The sequence below is a fragment of the Myotis myotis genome, unplaced genomic scaffold (genome assembly GCF_014108235.1).
Source record: "Myotis myotis isolate mMyoMyo1 unplaced genomic scaffold, mMyoMyo1.p scaffold_m19_p_33, whole genome shotgun sequence".
Taxonomy (NCBI): domain Eukaryota; kingdom Metazoa; phylum Chordata; class Mammalia; order Chiroptera; family Vespertilionidae; genus Myotis; species Myotis myotis.
In genome coordinates this window covers 358,816-370,396 of record NW_023416339.1, presented here as the reverse complement: position 1 = coordinate 370,396, position 11,581 = coordinate 358,816, and the positions used below count along the sequence as shown (strand labels likewise).

The following is an 11,581-nucleotide window of genomic DNA, read 5'->3' as shown; positions in this document are numbered from 1 at the left end:
TGTCTCCTGGCGCAGTTGTGAGCATGGATGGTGCTACTGGGGCTTTGGGAGCTGGGGACCAATCGGCCCAGGACCCACCCTGCCAGGGAAGGTCACTTTGTGGTCTGTCCTACAAAGAGGAAGTGGGTTCCACCAAAGGGAGAACTAACCAAACCCTGTGGCCAGAGAGGAGGAAGACAGGAGTTCTAGCCTGTTCACCGCATCTGTGAGGGCCTCAGGAGGGTGTGGGGGGCTTTGCCCTCTGCTGGCCTGAGGGGTATCAAGCTTGGACATTGGGACTGAGTGCTCAGGGGGCCCTCCAGTCTGTACCCTCCACAGCTCCTCAAGTTGTGCTCACAATGTCCAACCCCAAAATTCCCCTGGAAGACCCTCCATGGGGGACTGGGAGCCCCTCCATGGGGGACTTGGAGCCATGAGTTATCCCTTCATTTGGCCCAGGAAGTGACTCGCACCTGCCCTGCCTCCCTTGCCCTCTGTTTCTCTATCTGGCTCTCTCTATCTCTCCATGTCTCTCCATCTAATCTCTGGCACCTGTCTCTTCCTTTCTAGCAGTCCCTTATTTCTCTGTCCATCTCTCTAGATCACTGTCTTCTTAACTCTGCCTCTCTGTTTCTCTTGCCATTTCTCTGTCTTCTTCTCTCTCTCTCTCTCTCTCTCTCTCTCTCTCTCTCTCTCTCTCTCTCCTCTCTTTATTTTCTATCCATCTCTGTCTCCTTGTCTGTCTCTCTGGTGAATGGCAAGGAGTCCTCATCTCTAGACCTTCTGCTGACTTAAGGAGAACCCCCAGGACATGCCCTGGCATGGGGTGCCCTGAGCAACAGGAAGAGCAGGATTGGTGGGCCCATGCAGCACCACCCCTAACATGAGCCCCCAGCATCTTCCTGTGTGCAGGGAGCCAGGGTGTGAAATGTCACCACTGGGTCCCAAGCTGGTCGTTGTGGTGGACAGATGTGGGTGCAGTGTGCTTGCACCTGTGTCCCTGAGGAAGGGTGTGGGCTGGAGCACCTTCGATTTGGGAGATCTGAGAGGACACCTGGCCCAACCCCTTCATTTTTACATAAAGAAATGACGACAGTAAGCACTCTGACACACCAGGCAGTACTTGTCTGCTTAACTCTCACACTCTAGGAAATGGGCCCCCTCTTCATCCCCATTCTACAGAAGGGGAAATTGAGGAACTGAGGCACCTTACCAAAGTCTGGGATTAGAACCAAGGCCACCTGCCTCCAGTATGTTTCCTGAATTCCTTCCCACAGGTCAGCAGAAACCAAGACCCCTGGCAGGCTCAGGCCCCTCCCCATCCTTCAGTTCCTGAAAGCCACCGTCAGGCGATGGGTGCAGACCCTCTGGCCATGGGCATTGGAGGCCAGGGAGGTGCCACCTGCCCACTCTCTCCTTGAGTAATGGACAGAGCCCGAGCCTGGGAGGGGTGAGCAGCCGCTTCCCTCAGATGTGTCACCCTCAGGCGTCCCTTCCCTGTTCTGTGTCCCCTTGACCCTCCATCTCTCTGTTACAGCGCTGTGTGTCTTGCTGATTCTGTTGGAAGATGGACCCCAGAACACCAGGGGTGAGTCTGCTGGGAGTAACTCTGTCCATAGTCAGAGTCCCAACCCCCACCTGCACCTCTCAGCCCAGCCAGAGAAAGGCCTGTTGCAGGAGAAAGCTCAGGGTTGCCCTTCCCAACACCCCTCCCCAGCCTCTGGCTCAGCCTTCATCTTCTGACCATGGTCTCCGTCCCACAGTCTCTGCCTGTCCCCAGCAGTGCCCTCCAGACTCCTCATGTGTCAGTGGCACTGCCTGTCACTGTGATCCAGGATTCCTATCTCCATCTGGAAAGAATGAAGTCAACCAAGGGGAGACTTGTGAAGGTACAGAGGCTTGGGGTGGTGGAGGGCTACATGGAGACAGGATGGTAGTTGGTGGCCTCAGCCTTTGTTCTCAGACCATCATGAAGGACAGAGAAAAGAGAAAGAAAAAGATATGAAGGTGGAAAATGAGAAGTGAATAAACATGGCTTCATACAGAGGGAGGAGCTGGGTTTCCAGGACCCTGGAACTGTTGTATCACTAATCAGCGAGCTGGACAAGACGCCTTAATGAGCCAATTAGTTAGGAGTCATCTTTATTGTGCGCAGTTTCAGAGCAGATTACCCCTGTCAAATTCTGAACACCCAAAAGAGGAAGCATTCTCTTTTTATATTTTTTTCAGGTCCTTGTGAAACTATTTTTGCAGACAGCTTGTAACCTTGAGTATATCTCATATCTAGCAAACACCTGTAATATCTATACAGACACCTGTAATCCTGGGTACATATCTATACCATACCTGGCATCAGTATCAGCGTATCCGTCCCTTATGTTAGATTGCTAGCATACAAGTTCAGACAATTAAGTTTATCTTTTCTATTATTCAAACTAAATTAGTTATTTTTACAGAATAAGAGACCATCTAAAAATAACATAGTTGACTTACAGAGCAAGGGACTATCTAAAAATAGCAGAAAATTTCAAACAGCAGTTTTTCCAAAGGAGGGATCATTACTATGCTCCAGAACCTATGCCTCAGTTTACCCTTCCAAGACTGGGTAGAGGGATGCAGAGCTTCCACCCACCCACCACTTCAGCACCTCCTCCTGTATCCAAATCCAGGTGACAGACAGAAAGCTGAGCAGGGCAGAGCTTATTTAGTGGATTTCAGGAATGGCTTGCTCCAGCCCATCAGTGCTGCCTGAGAGTCTGAATATTTCCTAAAAGACACTGATTGAGCATCAGGCTCCATGCTAGGTATGGAACCAGGCTCTCTGCCCTGAGGGCACTCATGGCTTTGGGAGGTGACCCTTTACCCCGTTTTATTCCAGACATTGACGAATGTGAACAACCTGTGAAAGTGACCTGTGGAAAAGATGCACGCTGCCATAACACGAAGGGGAGCTACTACTGCACCTGCAGACCAGGATACAGGCCTGGTTCTGGGGCAACAAAGTTTAGTAATGCAAGTGAGAACACATGTCAAGGTAAGAATGTCCTGCATCTTCCATCTCCCCATCTATGAGGTTTGGAGTCACCAGAGCCATTCCTGCAGCATACAGGGTGCCGGGCCCTGGATATAGGTGCAGCACCAGGTCTGAGTGGGACAAGTGTGCCTGTGCCTGTCCCACTAAAACAGAGAGGTGGGGTGGCCTTTGAGCCAGGACCCAGGTCCTGGTTTTGCACTTTGGCAGCTGGGTATGCAACACCAGCCAGGAAACTTATACAGAAACTAGAAGCCCGGTGCACGAATTCATGCACCAGTGGGGTCCCTTGGCCTAGCCTGTGGGATCGTGCCAAAACCAGCTCTCCAATATCCCTGAGGGGTCCTGGATTGTGAGAGGGCGCAGGCCAGGCCAAAGGACCCCAATGGTGCACTATCAGGGTTCGGGAGGGACACGGGAGGTTGGCCAGCCAGGAAGGGAACATGGGAGGGCTCCAGGGCGTGTCCAGCCCATCTTGCTCAGTCCCAATTGGCCGGACCACAAGAGCAAGCTAACCTACCAGTCTGAGCGTCTGCCCCTCGTGGTCAGTGTACATCATAGCAACAGGTTGACCGGTGGACTATCTGCCCCCTGGTAGTCAGTGCACATCATTGCAAGCCGTTGAGGGGTCTTAGCATATCATTAGCATATTATGCTTTGGTTGAACAGCCAACTGGCCAACCAGAAACTTAGCATATTAGGCTTTTATTATATAGAATCACTGGTAATGGTGAGATGAGATAATATTACTGTGATTGTGTGTATGTGTGTGTTTTAAAAGAGCACCTACCTTTTACAGATTAAAAAAAAAGTAGGTATACCTTTAAAAATATATATATATTATATATATTATATATATATTATATATATATTATGTATATATATAATATATATATATTATTGATTTTTTACAGAGAGGAAGGGAGAGAGATAGAGAGTTAGAAACATCAATGAGAGAGAAGCATCGATCAGCTGCTTCCTGCACACCCTCTACTGGAGATGTGCCCACAACCAAGGTACATGCCCTTGACTGGAATCTTCAGTCCCCAGGCCAATGCTCTATCCAGTGAGCCAAACCGGCTAGGGCAGTAGCTATACCTTTTGTTAACTGTATGACCTTGGACATGTTCTTTACTACTCTGTGTCTGAGTTTATCCATCTGTAAAAGGAAGTGACAGTGGTGTTTACCTCCCAAGAATGCTGGGAAAGTGTATGTGACCATAGAGCACAACATAGTGGTGGCTGTTGGGTTTTTAGACTATACTCATTCTTTCTCTTTACTTTTTATCTTTATTGCTGAAAGTATTACATAAGTCCTATTTTTTAGTCATTAACCTCTTCCAGCCCGCCACCGCCTTGCCCCCTCAGGCCCTCACCATCTCACGGTCTGTGTCCACGGGTTATTCATTGGTTGATCTCTTCCCACCCACCCTCCTCTGCCTTTCTTCTGAGGTTCAACAGTCCGTTCCAGGCTTCTATGTCTCTGGGTCTATTTTTGTTCATCAGCTTTTTTACGTTTCTTTCACTGACTGGCTTATTTCACTCAGCATAATACTCTCCAGGTCAATCCATGCTGTTGCAAATGGTAAGAGTTCTTTTTTTCATACACCCATGTAGCATTCCATTGTGTAACTCAAGCATGTCAAACTCAAGGCTAACAGGGGCCAACTAAACGAGGCGATGCAGCCCACGGGCCCCAAGTTTGACAAGCTTGTTGTAAATGTACCAAAGCTTTTATCCACTCATCTGCTGATGGGCACTTTGGCTGTTTTCAAATCTTAATTATTGTAAATTGCACTGCTTTGAACATAGGGGTGAATATATTCTTTCTGATGAGTGTTTTGATTTTCGTAGGATATTTTCCTAGAAGTGGGATCACTGGATCAAATGGGAGTTCCATTTTTAATTTTTTGAGGACACTCCATACTGTTTTCCATAATGGCTGCAGCAGTCTGCATTCCCACGAGCAGTATACTATGGTTCCATTTTTTCCTCATCTTCACCAACACTTGGCATTTGTTGATTTGATAATAGCCATTCTGCCATGTGTGAGGTGATATCTCATTGTCATTTTGATTAGCATCTCTCTGATGATTAGTGATTTTAAGCATTTTTTCATATGTCCTTTGGATTTCTGTATATCCACTTTAGAGAAGTGTCTATTTAGGCTCTTTGCCCAATTTAATTGGATTGTTTATCTTCCTTTAGTTAAGTTGTATGAGTTCTCTATATATTTTGGACATTACCACCTTATCGGATGTGTCATTGGCAAATGTGTTCTCCCATGCAGTGGGCTCTCTTGTTGTTTTGTTACTGGTTTCTTTTGCTCTGCAGAAGCTTTGTATTTTGATATAGTCCCATTTGTTTATTTTCTCCTTAGTCTCCATTGTCCTAGGAGATGTATTGGCAAACATATTGCTACAAGAGATATCTGAGATTTTGGTGCCTATAGTTTCTTCTAGGATTTTTATGGTTTCACATCTTGCATTTAACTCTTTTATCCATTTTTAGTTTATTCTTGTGTATGGTGTAAGTTGGTGGTCTAGTTTAATTCTTTTTTTTTTTTTTTTTTTTTTTTTTTTTTTTTTGCAAGTACCTGTCCAATTTTCCCAACATTATTTATTTATTTAAATATATTTTTATTGATTTCAGAGAGGAAGGAAGAGGTAAAGATAGAAACATCCATGATGTGAGAGAATCATAGATTGGCTGCCTCCTGCAAGTCCCCACTGAGGATCGAGCCCACAACCCAGGCATGTGCCCTTGATCAGAATCGAACCTGGGACTTTTCAGTTTGCAGGCCAATACTCTATCCACTGAGTCAAACTGGTTAGGGCACAACACTGTTTATGAAAGAGACAGTCTTTCCTCCATTGTATTTTCTTGCCTCCTCTGTCAAATATTAATTGAGCATAATGCCTTGCATTGACTTCTGGGTTCTCTGTTCTGTTCCATTGATCTATATGCCTGTTCTTGTGTCAGGAACAGGCTGTTTTGAGTATGGTGGCTTTGTAGTATAACCTGATATCTCGTCTTGTGATCCCTCCAACGTTGTTCTTCTTTCTCAAGATTGCTGCAGCTATTTGGGGTCTTTTTTGGTTCCATATAAATTTTTGGAGTGTTTGTCCTTGGTCTGTGAAATATGCTGTTGGTATTTTTATAGGCATTGCATTGAATCTATAGATTGCCTTAAGTAGTATGGACATTTTAATGATGTTGATTCTACCAATCTATAAACATGGTAAATTCTTCCACTTGTTTATATCTTTCTCTAGCTCTTTTTTCAACATCCTGTACTTTTCTGAGTACAGTTCTTTTACCCCCTTGGTTAAGTTTATTTCTAAGTATCTTAATATTTTTGTTTCAGTGGTAAATGGGTTTGTTTTTTTAATTTCTCTTTATCAGAGTTCATTATTAGTGTATAAAAATGCCACGGATTTTGGGATGTTAATTTTGTATTCTGCTACATTTTTAAAGTCATTTATTAAATCTAGTAGCTTTTTGGTGGAGGCTTTAGGGTTTTCTATGTACAGTATTATGTCATCTGTGAACAATCAGAGTTTTACTATATCCTTTCCAAGTTGGCTGCCTTATATTTCTTCTTGTCTCATCACTATGGTTAGGACTTCCAGTATTATGTTGAATAAGAGTGGTGAAAGCAGACATCCCTGACTTGTTCCTATTCTTAGGCGAAATGCTTTTAATTTTGGCCCCTTGAATATGATATTGACTGTAAGTTTGTCATACATGCCTTTTATTACCCTGAGGTATGATCCCTCTATTTCCGCATTGCTGAAAGTTTTTATCAAAAAAAAAAGGGTGTTGTATTTTGTCAAATGCTTTTCTGCATCAATTGATATGATCGTGTGATTTTTGTCTTGCAATCTGTTTATGTGCTGCATCACATTTATATATTTATGAATTTGTACCAGCCTTGCATTACGGTAATAAATCCCACTGGGTCATGGTGTATGATCTTTTTAATGTATTGCTGGATCATTTTGCAAAAATTTTGTTGAGAATTTTAGCCTCTGTGTTCATCAGTGATATTAGCCTGTAATTCTCTTTGTAGTTTCTTTATCTGGTTTTGGTATTAGAATAATGTTAGCTTCATAGAAAGAGCTTAGAAATGTTCCTTCCTGTTGGATTTTTTGGAATAGTTTGAGGAGGATAGGTGTTATTTCTGCTTTGAACATTGGGAACACTCTCCTGTGAAACTATTTAGACCAGCACATTTGTTTGCTAAAAATTTTTATTGTTATTATTTCTGCTTCAATTTCAGCAGTAGTTATCAGCCTATTAAGGTTTTCTGATTATTCCTGATTCAGTTTTGGAAGGTTGTATTTTTTCTAGAAATATAGTGGGTCCTTGACTTACAAGTTTAATTCGTTCCGTGATGGGACTCGTAATTCAAATTACTCGTATGTCAAATCAAAAAGTGAATGAGTGAGACACGTGATGCTGGGCTGATGTTGTGGTGTTCATTGTGATGTTCGCTGCGCCAACCAACGGTGGGGTATCTGAAGCTAGCTGATAACCCGAATTTTAGCTCACATCTCAAAGCAAAAAATTGACTGAGAGACGCCTCATATCTCAAAAAACTCGTTAGTTAGGACACTCATAAGTCAAGGCCCTACTGTATGTCCATTTCTTCTAGGTTGTCCAGTTAGTTGAAATAAAGTTGTTCATAGTGTTTTGTTTTGTTTTACAATCCTATGTATTTTTGTGGGGTCAGTTATTACTTCATCTCTTTCATTTCTGATTTTGGGTCATCTCTCTTTGTTTCCTGGTGAATCTGGCCAGGGGTTCATTAATCTTGTTTTTCCTTTAAAGAGCCAGCTTTGCTTTTATTGAACTTTTGTATTGGTTTTCTTCTGTTTGTTTGTTTTACTCTGTCATTTATTTCCTACTTTCTATTTTCTCTCGACTTTTCTTGTTGTTCTGTTTCTAATTCTTTAAGTTGTTCTGTTAGATAACTTATTATGAGCTTTTCTTCTTTTTGAGGTAGACCTGTAGTGCTATGAACTTTCCTCTCAGTACTTCTTTCACTGTGCCTCATAGATTTTGGATTGTTGTGTGTTAATTTTCATTTGTTTCCAGGATATCTTTTAACTTCTTCTTTGGTAACCAATTCATTGTTCAACAGCATGCTATGTAGCCTGCATGTGCTTGATTGTTTTTTAGTGTTTTTCTGGTAGCTGATTTCTAATTTCATGTCACTGTGGTCAGAAATTGCTTTATATGATTTTAATCTTCTTGAATTTGTAGAGACTTAGCTTGTGTTCTAACATGTGGTCTACCTTTGAAAATGTCCCTTGTTGCACTTGGGAAGAATGTATATGCTGTAGCTTTGGGGTGGAATGTTCTGAAGATGTCAGTTAGTTTCATCTGATCGAGCATGTAACTTAGGATTGCTGTTTCATTTTTGATTTTTTTTGCCTAGAAGTTTTATCAAGTTTTGTCAGTGAGATATTAAAGTTCCCAACAATGATTGTATTGCTGTGATCTCTCCCTTGATATCCTCCAGAAGTATTTTTTTATATATTTGGATGCTCCTGTATTGAGTATATATATATATTTACCAGAGTTATATCCTCTTGTTGTATCGATCCTTTTAGTATTACGGGGTGGCTGTCCTTATCTCTTGTGATGGGCTTCACTTTGAAGTCTCTTTTGTCATATATAAGTATTGCTACCCCAGCTTTCTTTTCATTTACATTTGCCTGAAAAATATGTTTCCATCCCTTCACTTTCAGATTTCATGAATCCTTTGTTCTGAGGTGAGTCTCTTGTAAGCAGCGTACATATGGGTCATGTTTTCTTATCTATTCAGCTGACCTTTGCCTTCTGATTGGAGCATTTAATCCATTTACAGTTAAGGTTATTATTGCTAGGTACTAGTTTGTTGCCATTTTTATTTTTTATGCCTGTGTTCCTCCCTCCCTTTCTATTTCTTCTTTTTATAACAGTCCCTTTAGCATTTTGTTTATTGCTAGTTTGATGGTAATAAACTCCTTTAACCTTTTTTGTCCGAAGCTTCTGACTTCACCTTCAATTTTGAATGATAGCCTTGCTGATAGAGTGTTGTTGGATTCAGTATCTTGGTTTTTATCACTTAGTATACTTCATGCCATTACCTTCTGGCCTGATGTGTTTCTATTGAGAAAACCACTGATACTCTAATGGGAGATCCCTTGTAGGTAACTTTCTATTTCTCTCTTGCAGTCTTTAAGAATCTTTCTCTGTGTTTTATATTTGCCCATTTAATTATGATGTGTCTTGGTGTAGGTCATTTTGGGTTCATTTTGTTTGGCACTCTCTGTGCTTCTTGGACTTGTGTGACTTTTTTTTTCCCAAGTAAGAGATGTCTTCTGTCATTATTTCTTCAAATAGGTTTTCTATTTCATGCTCAGCTTCCTCTCCTTTTGGCACCCCTATTATGCAGATGTTGTTGTTTTTTCATGTTGTCCCAAAGCTTGCTTAAAGTCTCCTGCTTTTTAGTGTAGTTTTTTTTTCCAGTTGCTGCTCTGCTCTGGTGTTTTTTTCTACCTTGTCTTCTAACTCACTGATTATGTCCACAGCTTCTTCTAGTCTACAGTTGAAACCTCCAGGGTCTTCTTTATTGCACTATGTTATTTTTCATTTCCTTTTAATTCTTATTCATGTTGATGTATTTCTCATTCAGCTTCTTATACTTCTCATTGAGTTGCTAGTAATTCTCATTCAGATAATTGAGCATCCTTATAAACATTACTTTGAATTCTTTATCTGACAAATTACTTGCCTCCATTTAATTTAGTTCCTTTTCTGGTGATTCCTCCTTTTCTTTCATTTACGGCAGCGGTTCTCAACCTTCCTAATGCTGCGACCCTTCAATACAGTTCCTCATGTTGTGGTGACCCCCAACCATAAAATTATTTTCATTGCTCCTTCATAACTTTAATTTTGCTACTGTTATGAATCGTAATGTAAATACCTGATATGCAGGATGTATTTTCATGTTTACAAATTGAACATAATTAAAGCATAGTGATTAATCACAAAAATAATATGTAATTATATATTCAACTAGAGGCCCGGTGCACAAAAATTTGTGCACTCGGGGGGGAGGGGGGAGTCCCTCAGCCCCGCCTGTGCCCTCTCGCAGTCTGGGACCCCTCGGGAGATAACGACCTGCTGGCTTAGGCCTGCTCCCGGGTGGCAGCGGGCAGGCCCAATCCCTAGGTGCAGCCCCTGGTCGGGCTCAGAGCAGGGCCGATTGGGATGTTGGGGCGCCACCCCCTGTCATGCACAGAGCAGGGCGGATTGGGAGGTTGCGATGCCACCCTCAGTCACGCTCAGGGTAGGGCCGATTGGGGGGTTGGGGCACCGCCCCCTGTGACACTCAAGGCAGGGTCGATGGGGAGGTTGCGGCGCCACCCCCGTCACGCACAGAGCAGGGTCAATCAGGGGGTTGGGGCGCTGCCCCCTGTCACGCACACAGCAGGGCCCATCAGGGGGGTTGGGGCTCCATACCCTGTCATGCACAGAGCAGGGCCCATCAGGGGGTTGAGGAGCTCCCCCCTGTCACTCACAGAGTAGGGCCAATAGGGGAGTTTGGGCACCGTCCTCTGTCACACACAGAGCAGGGCGGATCAGCGGGTTGGGGCGCCGCCCTCTATCACCCACAGAGCAGGGCCAATTAGGGGGTTGGGGCGCCGCCACTGTCACACTCAGGGCAGGGCCGATGGGGAGGTTATGGCTCTACCCCGTCACACACAGAGCAGGGCCCGTGGGGGGGGGGGTGTTGGGGTGCCGCACCCTGTCACACACAGAGCCACAGGGCGATCAGGGGGTTTGGGAGCTGCCCCCTGTCACGCTGATCCCAGTGCCGGGAGGCATATTATCCTTTTACTATATAGGGTAGAGGCCTGGTGCACGGGTGGGGGCCGGCTGGTTTGCCCTGAAGGGTGTCCTGGATCAGGGTGGGGGTCCCCACTGGGGTGCCTGGCCAGCCTGGGTGACGGGATGATGGCTGTTTACAGCTGGTCACACATCCTTCAGGGTGGGGATCTCCACTGGGGTGCCTGGCCAGTCTGGGTGAGGGGCTGAGGGCTGTTTTCAGGCTGGGGGTGACTGAAGCTCCCAACCGCTCCTTTTTTCCTTTTTTTTTATTCTGGGCCAGCTTTAGCTTGAGGCTTGGCTCCAGCTCTTAGGCCTCCACTGCTGAAAGTAGGTTTCTGGCCTTTGCATACAATGTTGGGATCCTGCTGGCTGAAGTCTGGCGGTATTTGTTACATAGTTCTTAAACTGCAGGCTCAGAGGCCTGCAGCCGCAGGTGGGGAACGTTGGTTTCCTCTGTCACTGAAGCAAGCAAGCCTCATGTTAGTTTCAAGCTGCCTGGCTGCCGGCCGCCATCTTGGCTGTCAGTTAATTTGCATATCTCGCTGATTAGCCAATGGGAAGGGTAGCGGTCGTACGCCAATTACCATGTTTCTCTTTTATTAGTGTAGATATGTCTTTTCTGATGGTCTTAGGCGACCCCTGTGAAAGGGTCGTTCGACCCCCAAAGGGGTCACAACCCCCAGGTTG

The 11,581-nt window shown here is 44.3% G+C and overlaps 1 protein-coding gene across 1 annotated transcript in view; it reads left to right on the top strand.

Moving 5' to 3' along the window:
- The first annotated feature begins 1,331 nt into the window (after positions 1–1,331).
- LOC118652679 (adhesion G protein-coupled receptor E2-like) overlaps positions 1,332–11,581 on the top strand; it is a 37,724-nt gene continuing 27,474 nt past the window's right edge. The window contains exons 1-5 of the mRNA XM_036302733.1: positions 1,332–1,374; positions 1,517–1,567; positions 1,743–1,868; positions 2,858–3,013; positions 4,338–4,395. Coding sequence (XP_036158626.1) covers positions 1,332–1,374; positions 1,517–1,567; positions 1,743–1,868; positions 2,858–3,013; positions 4,338–4,395 — 434 coding nt within the window. The remainder of the gene's footprint in view (positions 1,375–1,516; positions 1,568–1,742; positions 1,869–2,857; positions 3,014–4,337; positions 4,396–11,581) is intronic.